Genomic DNA, 21,453 nt, shown 5'->3' with positions numbered 1-21,453 from the left:
ACGAGAGGGAGTAACAAGCCCAGAATCGTCCAAGGTAGAGTTTTTAGCAAAGGTTTGAGCGAAGAGTTCAGCTTTAGAAATAAATGTGATAGCAGTGGTGCCATCTGGTTGAAATAAAGGAGGGAAGATGAAGAAGCAAAGTTATTGGAGATATTTTTGGGTAGATGCCAGAAGTCACGAGGGGAGTTAGATCTTGAAAGGTTTTGACACTTTATGTTAATGAAGGAGTTTTTGGCTAGTTGGAGAACAGACTTGATATGGTTCCGGGCAGAAATATAAAGTGCATGAGATTCTGGGTGATGGAAGGCTTAAGTACCTTTTGTGGGCCACCTCTCTTTCATGTATAGCACGAGAATAAGCTGTGTTAAACCAAGTTTTAGAAGGTTTAGGTTGAGAAAAAGAGTGAGGAATGTACGCCTCCATACCAGACACTATCACCTCTGTTATGCGCTCAGCACACAAAGACAGGTCTTTGACACGGAAGCAGTAGTCATTCCAAGGAAAATCAGCAAAATACCTCCTCAGGTTCTCCGAACTAGCAGAGGCAAAACGCCAGAGGCACCTTCGCTTAGAGGGATCCTAAGGAGGGATTGGAGCGATAGGACAAGATACAAATATGAGATTGTGATCGGAGGAGCCCAATGGAGAAGAAAGGGTGACAGCATAAGCAGAAAAACTAGAGATCAGGAAAAGGTCAAGAATGTTGGGCGTATCTCCAAGACGGTCAGGAATACAAGTAAGGTGTTGCACCAGTTGCTCTAGGTCGTGGAGGATAGCAAAGCTGAAGGCTAGTTCACCAGGATGGTCAGTGAAGGGAGAGGAAAGCCAAAGCTGGTGGTGAACATTGAAGTCTCCAAGAATGGAGATATCTGCAAAAGGGAAGAGGATCAGAATGTGCTCCACTTTGTAAGTTAAGTAGTCAAAGAATTTCTTATAGTCAGAGGAGTTAGGTGAGAGGTATACAGCACAGATAAATTTTGTTTGAGAGTGACTCTGTAGTCGTAGCCAGATGGTGGAAAACTCGGAAGATTCAAGAGCGTGGGCACGAGAGCAGGTTAAGTCATTGCGCACATAAACGCAGCATCCAGCTTTAGATAAAAAAAATGAGGATAGAGAAAGTAGGAGGGAACAGAAAAAGGGCTACTGTCAGTTGCCTCAGACACCTCAGTTTCAGTGAGGAAAAGAAGATGAGGTTTAGAAGAGGAGAGGTGGTGTCCTACAGATTGAAAATTAGATTTTAGACCGCGAATGTTGCAAAAGTTAATGAAGAAAAAGTTGGGGGGGGTGTCAAGACACTTAGGGTCGTCGACAGAAAGTCAGTCCGACCTGGGGACATTTATGGTCCCCTCCCCAGATGGGGACTCCGAGGCTGGTGTAGGAGTCGCCATGATAATTTTGAAATTTTTGAGTGAAGGCTGTGTGTGTTATTAGGTGCTTGTAATTTTGTGTGGAGGAAGAGAGTTGTCTTTAGAGGGCAGGCTTTGACTGCCCCCTTGTGTTGTTAGACACAAAGGGAAACGTTCAGTGAGGTCACAGCTGAGTTTAATAATAAGTTCACAGCACCCCCTGAACAGTGTTTTAGACCTCACTGGGAGTAATTATCGTTTCGGCAGATTTCCCAAATGATATTGGGGAGTTCAAAAGTATTATGCAGAGATCAAGACGTAAAGTGTCTATAGACGGTACTCTTTTCTATAAAGTACAGCGTGTAATCAGCATCAAATGCGCAATAAAACATGAAGGCAACATTGTGGAATTGCTTTTGCAATACGATTTTATTTTTTTTATTAGGATCTCCATTCTCATAATGCATAAAATAAGAGCAATCATTTGTATCGCGAAGCATAAACCCATAATTGCATTTAGCATTGTTCTATTATTCATGTTCCATATTAATGAGATGTGATGTCACAAGTCATAGCAGTTACCAAAGCTTTAACGTAGTGTTGTATTGGCTAGACTATATTTATCTTCATTTGCTTCCCTGTACTCTATGAATGCTTCTTTTTCATTGTCTTTAATGTCTGGAACTTTGTACAGAAAGTTTAGTGTGTATAACACGAGTAGCACCACTATTACACATCTGTCATTTTATTGTTTTATTTATTTATTTATTTATAAAGCACCACCGCATCTGCCTGACGGTGCCCCTCTACCACTGCTTCGGGAGCGTGGCGGGGACTGTGCTGGGAATGCTGTTTGGGGCCACTTGTGTCCTGCCTTCTCGAGGCTTTGAACCAGAGGCAGTGGTTCAGGCTGTGCAGGATGAAAGGTGAGTACATAACTAATAGCAGCCGTCAGACTTCCATTAGGCAACTTGTAATTCTATATGAAATGGATAATCCATTAAATGTAGTATTTTTTTCTGAGTAATAAAAGGCAAATGTGATATGTACAGGACATTAATTAGCGTGTGGACAAATAATTATGATGAAAACGCTAATTAATTTGTCTGAAGGTCACTCAGTGAGTATTTTGCATTGTTGCCCATCTAAATTAAACATGCATATATGCATATCATATGTATAGTACATCTCTCTCTCTCTCTCTCTCTCTCTCTCTCTCTCTCTCTCTCTCTCTCTCTCTCTCTCTCTCTCTCTCTCTCTCTCTCTCTCTCTCTCTCTCTTTCCATTATGAATTTCGTTCAAATGTGATAGGTTTCCTTCTAGATATGATATTTCCCTTAAACTATGACGTTATATTTTTATTCTTTAGTTAGGACTTTTTTTTCCACTCCACCATCGAGGTAAAAGTCAAGGCACATTGATGCTTTTCACTTCATGGCTTTCATTGATGGCAACAACTCTTGAGGGGTCAAGTATGCATCCCATATTAACCTTGTCTTCCAAAAAATACTTATTTACTGTGTAAATAAGCTCTTTTTCTCGGCTGTGGAGGTGACGAGAGCGAGCGGGAGAGATAGTTTCCATCCTGCCTGACGGCGCGAGAGGATGTGACCATGGATTAAAGCGGGATTGTACGATGGGCAACCACTCGGAAGATTCAAGAGCATGGGCACGAGAGCAGGTTAAGTCATTGCACACATAAATGCAACATCCAGCTTTGGATCGAAAATGAGGATAGAGAAAGTAGGGGGGAACAAAAAAGGGGCTACTGTCAGTTGCCTCAGACACCTGAGTTTCAGTGAAAAAAAGAAGATGAGGTTTAGAAGAAGAGAGGTGGTGTTCTACGGATTAAAAACTATATCTTAGACCGCGAATGTTGCAGAAGTTAATGAAGAAAAAGTTGAGGGGGGTGTCAAGACACTTAGGATCGTCGACAGAAAGTCAGTCCGACCTGGGGACATTTAAGGTCCCCTCCCTAGATGGGGACTCTGAGGCTGGTGTAGGAGTCGCCATGATGATTTTAAAATTTTTGAGTGAAGGGTGTGTGTGTGTGTTATTAGGCGTTTGTAGTTTTGTGTGGAGGAAGAGAGTTGTGTTTAGAGGGCAGGCTTTGACTGCCCCCTTGTGTTGTGAGACACAAAGGAAAACGTTAAGTGAGGTCACAGCTGGGTTTAATGATAAGTTCACAGCACCCCCTGAACAGTGCTTTAGACCTCACTGGGAGTAATTATCGTTTCGGCAGGTGTCTACTGCCTCCTCCTGCCATATAAAAAAAATGTCTCCTCCGTTGCTATTCTTGTTACACAAATATGGGCTATTGCAGCTTATGAAATTATATGAAAGAAAGAATTCCAGCTCTCTGAGATGTTGATTGAAGTTCATTTTTTTTTTTTTTTTGTCAAATATTTAAAAATAACTTTTTTGAAATTATTTTTACCGTACTTTAAAAATATTTTTACTATTATATATATATATATATATATATATATATATATATATATATATATATATATATATATATATATATATATATATATATATATATATATATATATATATATATATATATATATATATAAAACTAGACGCTTGTGGAAAACGTTACTGAGTATTGTTGTGTTTAAAAAAAAACAATGTAAGTATCATTAAAAAAAATACATTACACTAACTTGTCTTTTTTAGAGCATCACAGTGTATACATACTACAGCACAATTTAATTTTGAGGTGGGAAGTACCTGACAGGAGGAGTGTCTTGGTATAAGTGTGGCAGCGCCACAGGCTGGGGAATCCCCGGAAAGGGCAACACCTAAACGTTCAATTAAAAATGGTCAGACCATAGGAATACACTGGAACCAGTATATCACGTTCTGGCCGGAACTTGAACTGGCTGGAACTCTTAAAAAGTTTCTCCCGAAACCGGAACTAGAAAACATATTCAATCTTATTATATAATAAAACACACTGTCTGTCTGTGTGTGTGTGTGTGTGGGTGTGTCTGCTTTTCGCGGAAACACCATTGAACTGATTGTAATGAAATTTGGTAGGGGCGTTCCCCTTGATCCAGGGAGTGACAGTGGGTATGTCTTAACTACTTCCAACCCAAAACCGTTAGATTATTCAGGCAAACCTATCACCGTGACCCAGTTCTTGATGGTGGCACCAGGTATACCATAACCCATTTTTTTTATGATGGCGCCAAGCTTTCATTGTTAGCTTGGATATATATATATATATATATATATATATATATATATATATATATATATATATATATATATATATATATATATATATATATATATATATATATATATATATATATATATATATATATATATATATATATATATATATATATATATATATATATATTTGCATTATTTACAGATTAACCACCTGCTATGGGACACCAACAATGTTCGTTGATATACTGAATGCTCAAAGGAAAGTGCAAAGAGATCTGAGTTCCTTGTCTACTGGAATAATGGCCGGCGCACCCTGCCCTCCAGAACTGGTGATGTCTCTTATAAATGAGCTCAATATGAAGGACTTCCTGGTAAGAACAGCAATTACAGGTATCACTTTTTACTGGATATATGATTACAGTATATATTCCATTAAAATTCACCAGTCTTTGACTAGAAAAAAAAAAATTAAATGTGTCTGCCGCCAGAAAAAAAAAAAAAGAAAGAAAGAAAGAGCTGGTGACCATTATTTGCATACGCAGAGAAACAATGATGATGATAAGAAGAAGAAGGGCTAGGAGAAGGAGCAGAGCAGATACAATAATAGAATTTTCTATGGATAAAATGGATTAATGGAAGACGACATTCGTAGTAGTAGTAGTAGTAGTAGTAGTAGTACTATACTACATACTGTTTTAGTACTACTGCAGTAGTAGTACTGTACTACAGTGCTACTACTGTAGTAGTAGTACTGTAATGCAGTAATACTGTATTACAAGATGTACGTGATAGACAACAGTCGTTCTGCATTACTAGGAAACAACTATATAATAACAGAATGACTCCAGTCTGCCATCCACATCATCTACAATGTTGGCTCCCAGCCTCATTTTCTGTCTGTATATATATATATATATATATATATATATATATATATATATATATATATATATATATATATATATATATATATATATATATATATATATATATTAGGGTGGCCCTCTGTAGGGGGGTGAAATTTCAAACGAATAATGTCTATGCTCCAAACCCGGATTCTTGTTCCTTTTGACCCAGAAACGTGCTGTGCAAGGTTTCATTGAAATCGGAATATATTTAAACGGTGCTCAACGACTCTGAAATTTTACTCATCGAACGCTAGTCACAAGCACTCCGGGTCCCCCTCCCACGTTGCTCTCGTGGGAGTATTAGCCGCTTTCCTCTCCTGGCGGGGGTTGTGTGGTTGCTAGCCACTCATTGTCGCCCGGTCCGTGCAAGCGTTCCCTTCCTGGTGTCCGGGAACTGGCGCCGATGGTCCGCGACGACCTGGACGAGGAACTGCAGTTGTTCTTCGTCCTTCGTCAGGAGCCGGTTATATTCCTGAATCAGGGCGACGCCTCGTTCCGCGTGGTCATTGGTGACCGACAGGTTCCCCAGCGCTTTGCACGCCTTGCCGTACGCCTCATCCTTCTTCCAGTCTGCCGGTTCCAACGCCAGGAATCCCTTGTCGATGGACATCTTGGAGAAGAACGAGGACGTATTGGAGGTCACGAAGTCCTCAAGGCTGCAGCCGCTGATCGCTGAAGCGGGAATGGTCACTCGCTTCTGGGCTGTGTCGTTGCCGTCCTTCTCCTCAATCGCCGCTACCATCTTCTTCTTTGTTTCTGATGAAACCCGGTCGTCGAAGAACGCCAGGGCTACCAGCTCTTCCGAGAGGTACCAGAGGTGGCCGAGGAGCTTGTTTGTCGCGGCCTTGGAGACCTCCGCGTCCTCGTACCCGTCCAGTGCCTGAAGCAGCTGAAGATCGTTGAGCGGAGCCGCGACAGCAAGTGGGGCTTGCGTCCAGGCTTTGCTGTAGAGGCGGGCGGAGAACATGGCCACCCTCAACAGTCCGCGCTCCTCCTTCGGCGTCAGTTTGACCTGTTCCCTGAACAGCCACACCTTGAGCGAGTACAGCACCTTGCTCATCCACCGAGCGTGGTGCATGGGGCCAGGGGCACGGAAGCGGATTCCGCGGGGAGGTACGCCGCCGAGAAAGATGACGGTTAGTTCCAGAAGTTCCCGGTAGTCGTCCCGAAGGTCTGTCCGCTCTTTCAGGGCCTGAAGGAACCACTCGATGTCGACCTCTCCTGCTCCATCCTCGATCGGCTGGAACTCGCCTTGGTTGATGAAGGGCCACCTCTCCTGGAAACGCTTGAACAGCAGGACAGCAGGCCCTGTAGTTGGCCCCATCACCGACGTGAAGACCGCCTCGATCACGAGCTCGAGAATGTGATGCCGGCAGGCGAGGTAGAGGAGGTCGCTCTTCAGCTGCCGCTCAATCAGGGTACACGCCCCGGTGTGGCGACCCGTGTTGGCGGCGGTGGTGTCAAAGGACATCCCCACGACCCGGTCAGCGACGCTCCACTTCTCCAACGCCTCCACGACGGCCTTCGCTTCATTCGCCCCTCTTCCACTGGGAAGCTTCGCCACCTGCAGCAGCTGAACCTCCCCTCCCCCAGACACGAGGATGGGCAGGCGGTCGACGTGGGCGTTGCTGGTGAGATCCGGCATCAGCTTCCCGTCCCAGTGGACTACCAAGGGGCCTTCTACTCGCAGCTTCTCCTTGAGGGCGGAGGCCAGTTGCTCGCGGTGACGACGGCGCTGGCTTTGGATCGATGTCCTGTTGATGTTGTACTCAACTGTGTCGTGCCCCAGGGCACGCGCTGTCTCGGTGAGGACGAACACTGCGCCACGGTCGCTCACCTTGACGCGATCCAAAGAGGCCGCCACGTCCGGGGTGACGATGTTGAGGTTCGCTCGAGGCCGTTTGGGTGGGACTGGGGAGATACCAAGTGTGGGGCTTCCTTCGGCGCTGGTGCTAGAGGAGGTTGAGGACGAATCCTCCAACTGGACTCTTGCCGCGGACGTCGACGCCTCCTCCTCCGCGCGTCGCTTCCTCACCTCCTGTGTCGCTTGCCGCTGTGACGATCGCTGTTCTTGGGCAGCTAGTGCTGTGTCCACCCCTCCCATGCGTCCCCGGCGTCCTGGTTCACGTTGAGCGAGAAGAAAAGCTTTGTCCTCCTCGTTTGTCATTGTCTCTAAAGCGCCGGCCTTCGCGACGTCGAAGAGATTCGCCAGGCGCTCCTTGAACTCCTCCTCCCTCTTCACTTGTGTTCCTGTTGTCCGTGCCTTGTTCTTGCGTACAAGGGTGTACTCCTTGTACAAGGTCTGGATGTTCTTGACGACGGTGTCAATCCGCTGCATGGGAATTCTAGCCTTAGCCCACAGCGCCTCAACAATTTTCGAGACCTTCCGGGACGCGTCCACCACCGTCATCTTCTCTACGTCCAACTTGTAGGTCAGGAGGCCCAGAACTTCTCCAGAGGATGGAAGTTGGGCTCCAGATATCTCGTTTATGGGGGCACACAGATAACGTCGCTTAGAAGCCATCTTAGCCTGAAAATGAGAAAGGATTGACAACAGTTAGTAACGCACTCCAGAAACATGCAAACACGTTGAAAAAGTACTGCCAAGCACTAGACAAATCCTAGACAGAGGAAAAGGAGCACTAGACGAGAGTTGCCACACACAGTCCTTGGTCCATAGTCCACCAACGAGAGCATCTGAGAATAGAGCCGCGGCATTTGTCACCGACAAAGCCCCTGTATCGTTGAACGTGAAAATGATCTTATATAGTAAAACTTCAAGGTCGTTGAGCACCGGGTAAATATTATTCGATTTAAAAAAAAAATTACTCGCGTGGTTTTCTCATAGAGTGGAACAAGAATCCGGGTTTGGAGACTGGATTTTCAAACTTTCGAAAATAAGGGCCACCCTAATATATATATATATATATATATATATATATATATATATATATATATATATATATATATATATATATATATATATATATATATATATATATATATACACACACACACACACACACACACAAGTACACCATCGTGTTCAGGAAAAAAAATTCGTATTACCTGCCAGTATTCAATTACATTATGGTCACCTGAGAATAAATAGTGTTATAAACATTCGTAACGTTTATTTTCTTCGTCGTTTTTTGATAATTTTATTGTCCATTGGTGAAAGGCTGTCACCTAATCATGAACGTTTTTTTTTTTTTTTTTTCTGTGATACAAAGAGCAGGGAACCACACGTCGCACCGCTCCTGATAAGTGTACGAATATAGCCGCGTAAACCATTTTGTCTCGTTTTGTTTCGACTATCTGATTACACTATAGTGTTCAGGAAACTTTATGTGATGCAGTTATTTATTTCAATGTTGGTTCAAGGACTTGAAAATAGACAAATAAGATTTATAATAAACACTGGAACTATCATGCAAATTCAACTCGTTACATTTTCTAATTATCTTGTTTAATCGAGTTTAGACAACCATATCTCAGTTGCGTAGTTACTAATGAGACTGACGATACCGACGTAAATGGTCTAGACTCGAGACTGATCCAGAGATTAGTTAGGATGAATATACTTGCAAACCTATAGCGTTGAGGCAAGCGTGACTGTCACGGAAAGTGTGGATGACTGAGCGAAGGGTGCAGCTAAGTAGGAGAGCCTTTACAAATGATGTTTAGACGCCAGATGAGCAGCTTCCTTGAAAAGAGTTTACCTGTGATGGTTATACAAGTATTTCGCGGTGTTCGGACATAGCCTCGCGCTGCGTCCACCACGCCACGCGGCGTCTCTGTCCTCGCCTAACCGCACGGTTATCAACCTATCCCCCTCAACCTTCCTGCCCGAGATATTCTCACGTTTCTCAGACTCGCCTTTCTTTCTCCGTGAGAGAAGTTGCTCCTTATCTTGTTGGTACATGCAGTTTACACAAACATTAAAAACCAAGAGAATTATTATTATTATTATTATTATTATTATTATTATTATTATTATTATTATTATTATTATTATTATTATTATTATGTAGGAGGGGCACCGGCCAAGGGCAACAATAAAAAAAAAAAAAAAGTCCACTGAGCTGCCGGTCCCCGAACAAAGTAAAAAACAGCCGTCCCTCTTGAAAGAGTTCAAGTCATAGGAAGGTGGAAATACAGAACCAAGTAGGGAGTTCCAAAGTTTACCAAAGAAAGGAATGAATGATTGAGAATACTGGTTAACTCTTGCGTTAGAGAGGTGGACAGAATAGTTGTGAGAGAAAGTCTTGTGCAGCAAGGCCAAGGGAGGAGGGGAGGCATGCAGTTAGCAAAATCAGAAGAGCAGTTGGCATGAAAATACCGGTACCAGAAAGCAAGAGATGCAACAATGCTGCGATGAGAAAGGGACTGAAGACAGTCAGTTAGAGAAGAGGAGTTGATAAGACGAAAAGCTTTTGATTCCACCCTGTCTAAAAGAGCGGTATGAGTGGAACCCCTAATACATGTGAAGCATACTCCCCACTTGGATGGATAAGGGCCCTTTACAGAGTTAGCAGCTGGGAATGGGTGAGAAAAACTTGCGGAAACGACTCAGAAAGCTTAACTTCATAGAAGCTGTTTTAGCTATAGATGAAATGTAAAGTTTCCAGTTTAGATTATAAGTAAAGGACAGACCAAAGATGTTCAGTGTAGGAAAGGGGGACAGCTCAGTGTCATTGAAGAAGAGGGGATAGTTGTCTGTAATGCATTTTACATAATTGAAAATACAGACTGAGGGAAGAGTGCAGCTAAGTAGGAGAGCCTTTATAAATAATGTCTAGGTGCTAGATGAACAGCTTCCTTGAACAGAGTATAGCTATGATGGTGGAGGTGATGGTTATACAAGTATTTCGCGGTGTTCGGGCACAGCCTCGTGCTGCGTCCACCCCACCACGCGGGATCTCTCTTCCCGCGCCTAGCAGCAACATCATCAAACTACCCCTTCTCTTTTCCACGGAGTCTTCGAGGGAAGGCGCTTCTTGCCCGAGATATTCTCACATTTCTCAGACTCTCCTCTTCTTCTCCGTGAGAGAGGTTGCTCCTGATTTTGTTGGTACTCATGCAATTCACACAAACTTTGAAAACGAGAGAATTATTATTATTATTATTTTATATAAGAGGGGTACCGGCCAAAGGCAACAAAATATTAAAAAAAAAAAAAAAAAAAAAAAGCCCACTGAGATGCCAGTCCCGGAACAGAAAAAAAAATCGTCGTCAGTAATTAAAGGATTAGTGTCTTCAAAGCTCTCTCTTGAAAGAGTTCAAGTCATAGGATTGTAAGTTAATTGTAGATTGTAAGTTAAGGACAGACCGAGGATGTTCAGTGTGGGAGAGGGGGACAGTTCAGTGTCATTGAAGAAGAGGGAATAGTTGTCTGCAATGCATTTTACATAAATGAAAATATTGACTGAGGGAAGGGTGCAGCTAAGTAGCCTTTACAAATTATGTCTAGGTGCTAGATGAACAGCTTCCTTGAACAGAGTATAGGTGTGACGGTAGAGGTGATGATTATACAAGTATATCGCGGTGTTCGGGCACACCCTCGCGCTGCGTCCATCCCGCCACGCGGGGTCTCCCTACTCGCGCCTAGCAGCAAGATCACCAAACTACCCCCCCTTCCCCTTTCCACGGAGAGTATCTAGGGAAAGCACTTCCTGCCTTATTCTCACATTTCTCAGACTCTCCATGAGAGAGGTTGCTCCTTATTTTGTTGGTACTCATGCAGTTCAGACAAACTTTGAAAACAAGAGGATTAATGCATTTTACATAATAGAAAATATGGAAAATATTCTGTGATTGATATTTACATAAACAACCCTCCTGCTATACAGTGTCAATGACAGAGGGATAAAACACTCAGCCGCCGCACTGAACAACGTTGAGAGAGAAGCGATTTGTCAACTCAAGCAGCTTTTAATTCGCATATACGTTATCAAGATGGGTATTTGATCACGCTCAGCAATGTTTTTTTTTTTTTTTTCCTAAAGATTCTGAGAGGAGTAACTGTTTGTAGACTCGGAAGTCCCCCCCTTACTTTGTGTGATGAACTCATACTGTACCTGAGGTCTGTATCATTGGTAGCGTACTGGCCTTTCCAGGTGGCAGGTTATGTATCAGCCTAATGGTTACATGGCATTCTGACTGAGCTATCCATGGTCATTCCTTGAATGCAGCTCATAAGTTTTCATGTACTGAAGTGTGGTGTGAAGGTGGCTACAATGTGGAATTGCCTACCACAGTGTGTTAGCTCACCTATCATACCAACATTCAAGTTCACTCTACACTAATATCTTAGCAGTATATTTCAGTATTAAGATTGAAACCTTAGTAGGTAGTAGATTTAGACCAAGGTACGATTTTCAAACCTGACCATCCAAATCGCTTGAGGTAGCAGGTGAACATGTGGAGGCTGACTTCCTTATCCCTTTTGTTCAAAGCCTCATTGCCATTACTTATGACTTACAACCCAGCCTTGTGATTAGGCCTGCATGGTAATGATTAAGCAGGCTAGCAATTGTTGAGTCTTCTCTGTGATTTATATAACACTGAGTACTGTTTCAAGAATAAATTAGATTACAAGAGGCGAATACAATATTCACATTCCTGCCTTGAATTTAGGGATGACATCATGGCATGTGTAGTTGAGGAAATCCACAGATGAGTTTCACGAGATGGTTTTAGTTATACAGAAATACAATAGGATTGAGGATGAATATTTGGAAAGGATGAACTAATGAACACACAGATGGCAAATGCAGCTTAATATTAACAAATGCAAAGTACTTAGCGTAGGTAGAAAAGACTCGCACAGTAGGTATGCAATAAGCAACGAAGCTCTGGTAAGTTCAGGGAACGAAAAAGATTTAGGAGTTATAGTTAGCTCTGATCTCAGTCTAGGAAAGCAATGGATAGAGGCCAGAAATAAGGGAAATCGGATATTAGGATTAATTTTTACCAATGTTAATCAGCAGAAATCCTGAAGTAATATTAGAGTTGTATTTGGCCCTAGTCAGACTTCATCTAGACTATGGTGTAAAGTTCCGGTCCCCATATTATAATATTATAAAAAGGATATAGGTCTATTAGAATCAGAAGAACAGAGAATGACTAAAAGGATACAAGGGATGAGGGGTATTCCTTACGAAACGAGACTGAAGTTATTAAATTTATATTCCTTAGACTTAGAGAGACTTAGGTTAAGAGTGGACCTGATAGAAGTCTTTAAGAGGTATAGGGGTTATAACAATGGGGACGTAAGCAAAATTCTCAGGATCAATACTTAAAAAATAGAACAAGAAATACTGGAGACAAGCTTGAAAAATTTAGGAAATTTAGGAAAAATTCAAGAAAGAGAAAGAAATTAGTTCTCAAATAGTGGCAAATTAATGGAACAGACTCAGTAATCAGGGTGTTAGTGCCGAGTAGAAGAATAAATAAATTTATTGATGGGTTGTGAAATAGTTAGGTATGTTTCATACAGGGATTGCTCCCCTCCTTTTAGGGAACAGGCTAAATGTATACAAACTTCCAGAGTTGGAAGAGTTGGACTAAGCAAGGTGCAAGCATGGAGGCATAGTTTTGGAGAACAATACGAGGGACCCCATCAGGTCCATAAGCCTTCCTAGGGTTAAGGCCAGCGAGGGCAAGAAAAACCTCATTACAAAGAATCTTAATGGGTAGTATGAAGTAGTCAGAGGGTGGAGGAGAGGGAGGAACAAACCCTGAATCATCCAAGGTAGTTTTTTTAAAAAAGGTTTTGAGCGAAGAGTTCAGCTTTAGAGATAGATGAGATGGCAGTGCTGCCATCAGGTTGAAATAAAGGAGGGAAAGATGAAGAAGCAAAGTTTTTGGAGATGTTTTTGGCTAGTTGGAGGACAGACTTGGCATGATTCCGTTCAGGAATATAAAGTGCATGAGATTCTGGTGATGTAAGGCTCAAGTACCTTTTGTGGGCCACCTCTCTACCACGTATAGCACTTGAACAAGCTGTGTTAAACCAAGGTTTGGAAGGTTTAAGTCGAGAGAAAGAGTGAGGAATGTATGCCTCCATGTCAGACACTATCACCTCTGTTATGCATTCAGCACACAGAGATGGGCCTCTGATACGGAAACTAGTAATTCCAAGGAAAATCAGAATAATACCTCCTGTGGTACCTCCAACTAGCAGGGACAAAACGGCATCGCTGCTCTGGCGGATCCTGAGGAGGGATTGGTGTGATAGAACAAGATACAGAAATAAGATTGTTGTAGGAGGAGCTCAACAGAGAAGATAGGGTGATAGCATAAGAGGTTTGGAAAAGATGAAGAATGTTGGATATATCTCCAAGACGGTCAGGAATACAAGTAGGGTATTGCACCAGTTGCTCTAGGTCGAGGAAGTAAAGTTAAAAGCTAGTTCACCAAGATGGTCAATGAATGAAGAGGAAAGCCAAAGCTATGGTTGATCATTGAAGTCTCCAAGAATGGAGATCTCCGCAAATGAGGAGAGAGTCAGAATGTGTTCCACTTTGGAAATTAAGTGTTCAAAGAATTTATATAGTCAAAGGAGTTAGGTGAGAGGTATACAGCACAGATAAATTTAGTTTGAGAGGGACTCTGTAGTCGTAGCGATATGGTGGAAAATTCAGAAGATTCAAGAGCATGGACACAAGAGCAGATTAAATCGGTGCGCACATAGATGCAACATCTAGCTTTGAATTGAAAATGAGGATAGAAAAAGTAGGGGTTAACATAAAAGGGGCTACTGTCAGTTGCCACAGACACCTGTGTTTCAGTTAGGAAAAGATGAGTTTTAGTGGTGTTCTACGGATTGAAAATTAGATCTAAGGCCGCGAATGTTGTAGATGTTAATGAAGAAAAGCTGAGGGGGGTGTCAAGACACTTAGGATCGATACCAGAAGAGCAGTCCTACCTAGGGACATTTTTCGTCCCCTCCCCAAACGGAGACCTTGAGGCTGGTGTAGGAGTCGTCATACTTAATTTGTCATTTTGAGTGAAGGGTGTTTGTGTAATTAGGTGCATGTAGTTTTGCGTGAAGAAAGAGAGTTATCTATAGATGGCAGGCTGTGACTTACCCCCTTTGCTGTGGGACCGAAAGGTTCAGTGGGGTCAGCTGGGTTACTGATGAGTTCACAGCACCCCCTGATCCAGTGTTTGAGACCTCACTGGGAGTAACTGTCGTTTCGGCAACTGTCTATTGCTGTTTATCACGACTTTCATGCTAACTGTTCTTCTCTTGCTAACTGCATGCCTCCACTCCTGCACAAAGCCTTTTACTTTCTCTCATGCCTGTCTTGTGAACTGTCTTAGCGCAAGAGTTAACCGGTGCTGCCAGTCTTTCATCCTTTATATTGGCAAACTCTGGAATTCTCTGCCTAATTTTGTAGTACTTCCTACTGCCTATGACTTACTCTTTCAATTTAATTTTTTTTTTTTTTTTACATCTCTTTCGGGACTGGCATCTTCAGTGGGACTTTTTTTGTTGCCCTTGTCCAGATCCCCCATTATATATATATATATATATATATATATATATATATATATATATATATATATATATATATATATATATATATATATATATATATATATATATATATATATATATATATATATATATATATATATATATATATATATATATATATATATATATATATATATATATATATATATATATATATATATATATATCAATCAGTCAGTCAAACAAATAAATAAACAAATATGAAAAAAATAAATATATAAATAGGTAATTAAAACGCGCAAATGAAAACTGACGTGAGGGCAAACTGTACTAAATCCTTAGGACAGAACTTTTGACTGCAGTCATATTAATAGGTTCATACTTATAAAACCACTTATATACTTATATAACCAAAAACTTAAACCTTTAACAAAGTGTCTCAGCCAGTGACTCGGTTATTCATGTACAGATGGTAACTGATATGCAGTTTGCTCTTGCTTGTTCACATGAAAGCCTCATACCTAGATGCACCTCAGTGCTGTCAAGCATGCAAGTTACAGGAATTCCAAAGTAATAAGTTCATGTTACTCTAAATGCAGCTTAACGAACTTTCATCATATTTCCACAAAGGCTGAGAGAAATCACGAATAAGCTAAAGGCCAAATGAATCTAGATGAAATCAAACTTCTTTTTTAAGCAAGTGAGAAAATTAAATGTATGTAACAATAACAATGATATCCAGTTCCAGCGTAAATCTTGCTTCACTATGAACGAATTAATGTGTAATGTATATTGAAAAATTTTGTTAACCCAATACTACCAGGGAATACAAATACAGTACCTGCATTCGTCAGGTGATGTATGGCATGACAGAGACAAGCCCCGTCACCTTTGAATGCTTCCCCTCTGACTCCCCTGAAGTGAGATCTTCCACCATTGGATACCCTTCTGACCATATTGAGGTATTAAGGTGGTTCTGTGTTCTTTTAGTTACAACAGATGTGTTCATAACTACATCGGATATCTTGTTCCCACTAAAAAGTTATCTCTAATGACTTATCCTTGACGAAACAATGACTTGTGGTGTCTCTGCACTACTGATCCTTGAATCTAACTTTCTGTCATTCCTTTTTCATGTCGTTTTTTTTCATAATCTTATTTCTTCCCAAGATAAGCCATTCAGACAATATTTTCCACAATGGGTGTTATTTTGATCTAACAGGTGAAGATTGCTGATCCAAATGGACAGGTTGTACCCGTAGGGGTTGCTGGGGAAGTCTGCATAAGAGGTTATGTTAATTTCCTGGGTTACTGGGGAGATCCAGAGAAAACTGAAGAAACGATCGGCCAGGACCGCTGGCTCAAGACAGGGTAGGTGTTTGTAAGTTTGTTATCTACAGAAGAAAAATCTTAGTCACTAACCTCTTGTGATATGAAGTAGATTAATTGTTGTGCTTTAAGACGATTGTCATGAATAATTTCTCCTCCCTTTATCACAAAGTGCTAGTACACACAGAAAGGTTTTATTCGGCTATTCTAATGTCCCTTCTACTCCAATTCTTCCAGTCCCAAGTAAGAATGTGATATAAAATGTATGCATGCATGTATATCCATCATGTAATATCAACATGCGACACGTACGTATATTTTTCTAATTTTTCTAACCCTACAGAGACCTTGGAATTTTGCGGCCTGATGGATATGCACAGATTATTGGTCGCATTAAGGATATGATTATTCGAGGTGGCGAAAATATTTATCCAACGGAAGTGGAAAATTTTCTAACGGAGCTACCAGGAGTTCTAGAAGCACAGGTAAGATAAATTAATTACTCTTCTGTCTCAATCATTAAAAGACATCCCATGAATACACCATCAATTAAAAAGCATCGTAGTCGATCCTGTGAGGCAAAAATCAGCAAGCTCGCATCACAATCGAGAGAACCCAACATCCAACATCACAACTTGTTTTTTGTCTCACGTCACGCTATAGGCTCCTGAAGATGCCCTGAGTTACTGTTGCATGATATCTGGCTTAACTATGCTGTCACATCTCTTCCACACTAATCACTGTTCTGCACCGGACTGATGATGATAATAATACCATCGTGAAAATATGTGAATTCTTAGCACGGTTCATTTTATATTTCTTTGGTTTTCAGTCTAGAGTGGGAGACGCATGATATGAACTTCTTCATACGACTTGAATGGAACATAGAATAATTGCCTCTTTCACGGGCACTCTTTCCTTACTTACTGAAATGTTAAATTTCCATCTTGCTCAGCGTTTAAAGCACGATGGCTAAGGCTGTCATGGGGAATCAACTTGATGAATATGAAACTGCATTGCTTGAACAAGGATTCTTATACCTACATCAGAACCGTTCACTGTGCTGCAGGTGTTTGGTGTGCCTGACAGCAGGATGGGGGAAGAAGTCGCTGCTTGGATACGGGTGGTCAATAACGCTGCCCTAGACGAGCATAGTATCAGGCAACTATGCAAAGGCAAGGTGAGTCCTGTTACTTATTTTTGAAAATCTTGATCATTATTTGCCTGTCAGTCCATGAATCTGTGCATCTGTTTGTCAGTCTGTGAAATATATAGTACGCATTTATGTATTTATTTATCTAACCATCTATCCATCTGACTATCTCCCTTGATTAAGTTACTTAAATTGGCTCCCCATGTTTTCCGTTTGGCTTGCCCTCATCTAACATTCCTGAGTTGGAATACAGTGTACGTTCAGTCACTACGTTCATCTCTCTCTCTCTCTCTCTCTCTCTCTCTCTCTCTCTCTCTCTCTCTCTCTCTCTCTCTCTCTCTCTCTCTAAATTATTGGTATTTATTTCGAGTTATTTCAACCAAACTCTTCTCTTTTGATAAAGAATTCTGATGGCGACGATGATATGGCAGAAGTCATCATTATTTGGAATGAAGTGAAGGAAAAGCAGGATCGGACATTTTAACCAAAGCCCACTTATCACTCATTCAATGGAAAAAAAAAATAAATATTATTATTATTATTAATATTATTATTATTATTATTATTATTATCATTATTACAATATTGCTATTATTACTATTGCTATAATTATTATTATTGATATGATACCGAGGAAAACCAACTTGTTAACCAGCCTGATCACTTTATCTCAAATTTAGTAGAATTTAGTAGTTATAGCTAGTTAACAAACTGGTTTTCCTCGGTATTATACCATCAGAGAACGTAAGTTTTTTACTATAATTATTATTGTTTTATTATTATTATTGTTATAATTTATTATAATTAATATTATTACACAGTATGCAGTATATTTCAGCTTCCTGTTAACAATCAAATTAATTGCCATTGCTCTTCATGATTTACTAAAGTAATCTTACAGATGCATCTTTTCCTTTCAGATTTCACACTACAAAGTGCCTCGCTACATACTATTTAAGGAAGAGTTCCCAACTACTATAACTGGCAAGATTCAGAAGCATATAATGAAGGAAATTACTATAAAGGAACTAAATCTGAACTAATGAACTGCTTGAAAGCTCATACACTTCAAGATAATTGTTATGTTTAATTTTCAAATTGAGACCGTTACCAATATTGATTTCAGGAAAAAAATAATAATAACTATATTTTGGCCAATAATCCCAGGTATATGAGTATGTGTTTATTTCATCAAATAGTGAGCTTATTTAACAATAAAATTGCTAGTGATTTCATTAATTCCAACCTTAACCGTATGGTATTTCAAGAAAAAGAAATGTTATATAAACACAATGTAATAGTTTTCCGTGTGAGGGATCTGACATTAGTAACACACACACACACACACACACACACACACACACACACACACACACACACCAAAGTAAAATCTGAGGCAGCACCCACATGGAAGGGCTGCTCTGAAGAAGAATGTGACATGTTCTTAGAATCAATTCAGTTTTTTCTGCATAAAATTCTTTATCTGTAATCTAATTACACATCGTATTCAGAATCTTTTTCCTGTAGGATGTGAAAATTTGTTTCAGTAGTGATCAAATGACTCCTGTAAATGCCAATGACATGTAAAATGTTCAGTAAACGTTTGGGAGTTGTTCTTCTCTTTGTAATATGTCTTTTTTTTCATCTATCTATTTATTTACTAATTTCACTGGTTTTACAAATATGTTCGAGTTTTATAATCAGTTTCAAATCTAAGACAGAAACCATATGAGGACTACTACTACTACTTCTACTACTACTACTAATAATAATAGTAATAATAATAATAATAATAGTAATAATAATAATAATAATAGTAGTAGTAGTAATTCGAACATTCCGAGATAATTACCCCGCATACGTCAGTAGCTATTTTTTTATTTCTTCATTCATTAACTTTCTTTTCCAAAACATGATATTTTTTGGAGGGGAAAAAAATGGAAAAAAATCTGACTTATTACCTTAATTTCCAGCCACAAGTCCATGACGATGGTACTTCAAACAAGTGTCTATTGTGACTCCGAGATCCGTGGCTGTAATTTGCATGGGGACAGGTGTGATATCTATGTAATACACACTATCTTTTCCCAATAATACATATACTATATACTATTACGGCCCTCGTACCCGCCTCGCCAACCACTAATCTCTCCAACATAAGCATCGGCCTCGAATACCGTCTCGACCACACCGTGGCGCTATCATAAAGTCGAAGCTTTGAAAACACGTCTCGACTCACGTCTCGATCGAACTAACCGAGCTGGCGACCTCCACTCCTCGTCAGTCTCACTCGCTTCTCGCAGTTGGAGCCATCCTCTCTCCTGCTGCCTGATTTCGGTCAAATCGACGTGAGTTAGAAGACGTGACGAACACTCACACACGTACACTCACTCTTCATTACGTACACGCCTGATCTACTTACATTTGTGTTGTATTTTGGGTGTATATTTGTTTTCCTTTATTGCTTATTATTTGGTACGTGTTACATTCATTTCGTTGCTTATTAACGTGTATATGTTTCGTCACCTTTGGTTTCTTTCATTGTTTATTAGCTTGTATATGTTATATTAACTGTCTATACTTACTTGAACCCAAGTGTGTCCTAGGTAAGTTGCACGAGCTATGCCCGCTTCAGGTAGTGGATATTTACTTTAATAATGATTGTAAGTTTTATTTAATACTCGTTTCACTACCTTATGCTACAAGAGAGGGTACAACACACAAGAAAGGGTACAACACACCCTTAGTCATCCAACTTTTATCTGTGCTGGCAACACATATTAGGGGCATGTCCGCGATAGTATCTTATGAACTGGTATGTCATTTGTATGTTAACGTAATTGCTAGTTAAGTTATCACTGTTTCTGACTTGTTAAGGTTTGTTTCCAGGCATACATACCACGTGCATAACGTGCATACATAACCACATTTTTCACACTCGTATTCGTCACTTCTTCGTTTATCTCACGAGTATCTGCTGGTGGGTGCACGATGACCTTGCCTTTAAATATTTCACGTTAGGTCTGGTGAACAGATAAAGGGCTAACTGCGTATTCACATCGGTAGTTGTATCGGTTTCAGGTAGGGATTATTCCGTGGAGTGTAGTTCCACTTCCTCACACACTGCTCCGAGACTCATGCTCACTCATTCGGGGCCATTGAAACTCCAAATCAGTTCTTAATTTCCTCGCGAGTAACTAGAGCAGTCTAAACTCAAAAGTACTTAAGGCCAGCTCCTGTTTGTTGTAAGTGAGGTACATCATTCGCTGACCTACGGCTTATTATATCTGTGAAGGAAAGGCTCATCGGGGGTCGCGCTCCTCTCTTAAAGATCAACTCGTGTCCAAGGGTGCAAATCCCGTCTTTGGAGTTAATAACCCTCTCGAATCTTATGTCAAGGCTTTAACTCAAGTGAAATTTAGGAGATAACTTGTAGAGTTTTGACATCAAATCTTTTAAATTTCTACTCGGTTGAGTACATCAAATTGGCGAAATTCCTAGACCATAGAGAATTTGTAGGAAATCCTTCTGTAGAAGAACTTAAAGCCTCTAAAGTAACAAAGAATCAACTAAAATACATTGCTAGTGGTTTAGAGATTCCATTTCAACATGACATTAGAAAAGATGACCTCATGACACTCATTTTACTCATTTTGGAGAACCTAGCCCTAGTAAAGGACTCGCGATAGAGAGTAAGACTAAAGATCCTAATATCCTTTTAGAAATAGAAGTTAAAATGAAAGCCTTGGAAATGCAGATAGAATATGAGGACAGAGTATGATAAGTGGAGACAACGAGAACATGAGGTTAGACAAAGAGAACATAAGGAGAAACAAACAAAGAAAGAGCTCACCTGTTACTCGTGTTGCAAAAGCAACCTCCAAACAAGGCTAAGTTCACTAAATATTTGTCCTTCTTACCACAATTCTCAGATCAAATTCCCGAAAGTTTCTTCAGAGCTCGAATCCTCTGCTGAGCACTTCGAATTGCCTCAGGAGGATTGGACATGGCTCCTAAAGCCTAAGCTCACTGAGAAAGCTTTAA

The 21,453-nt window shown here is 40.5% G+C and overlaps 1 protein-coding gene across 2 annotated transcripts in view; it reads left to right on the top strand.

The window, feature by feature from the left end:
• The window catches only part of LOC135093270 (medium-chain acyl-CoA ligase ACSF2, mitochondrial-like), a 92,163-nt gene extending 73,126 nt beyond the window's left edge, over positions 1 to 19,037 (top strand). For both annotated transcript variants that reach the window (XM_063992373.1, XM_063992372.1), the window contains 7 exons: positions 2,124 to 2,272; positions 4,735 to 4,903; positions 15,782 to 15,889; positions 16,150 to 16,298; positions 16,600 to 16,741; positions 17,326 to 17,436; positions 18,330 to 19,037. In XM_063992373.1, coding sequence (XP_063848443.1) covers positions 2,124 to 2,272; positions 4,735 to 4,903; positions 15,782 to 15,889; positions 16,150 to 16,298; positions 16,600 to 16,741; positions 17,326 to 17,436; positions 18,330 to 18,452 — 951 coding nt within the window. In that variant the 3' untranslated portion in view covers positions 18,453 to 19,037. The remainder of the gene's footprint in view (positions 1 to 2,123; positions 2,273 to 4,734; positions 4,904 to 15,781; positions 15,890 to 16,149; positions 16,299 to 16,599; positions 16,742 to 17,325; positions 17,437 to 18,329) is intronic.
• Positions 19,038 to 21,453: the final 2,416 nt, after the last annotated feature.

This window comes from Scylla paramamosain, chromosome 42 (assembly GCF_035594125.1).
Source record: "Scylla paramamosain isolate STU-SP2022 chromosome 42, ASM3559412v1, whole genome shotgun sequence".
Taxonomy (NCBI): domain Eukaryota; kingdom Metazoa; phylum Arthropoda; class Malacostraca; order Decapoda; family Portunidae; genus Scylla; species Scylla paramamosain.
Note: the sequence above shows the minus strand (reverse complement) of the source record. Positions and strands in the feature narration are given on the sequence as shown.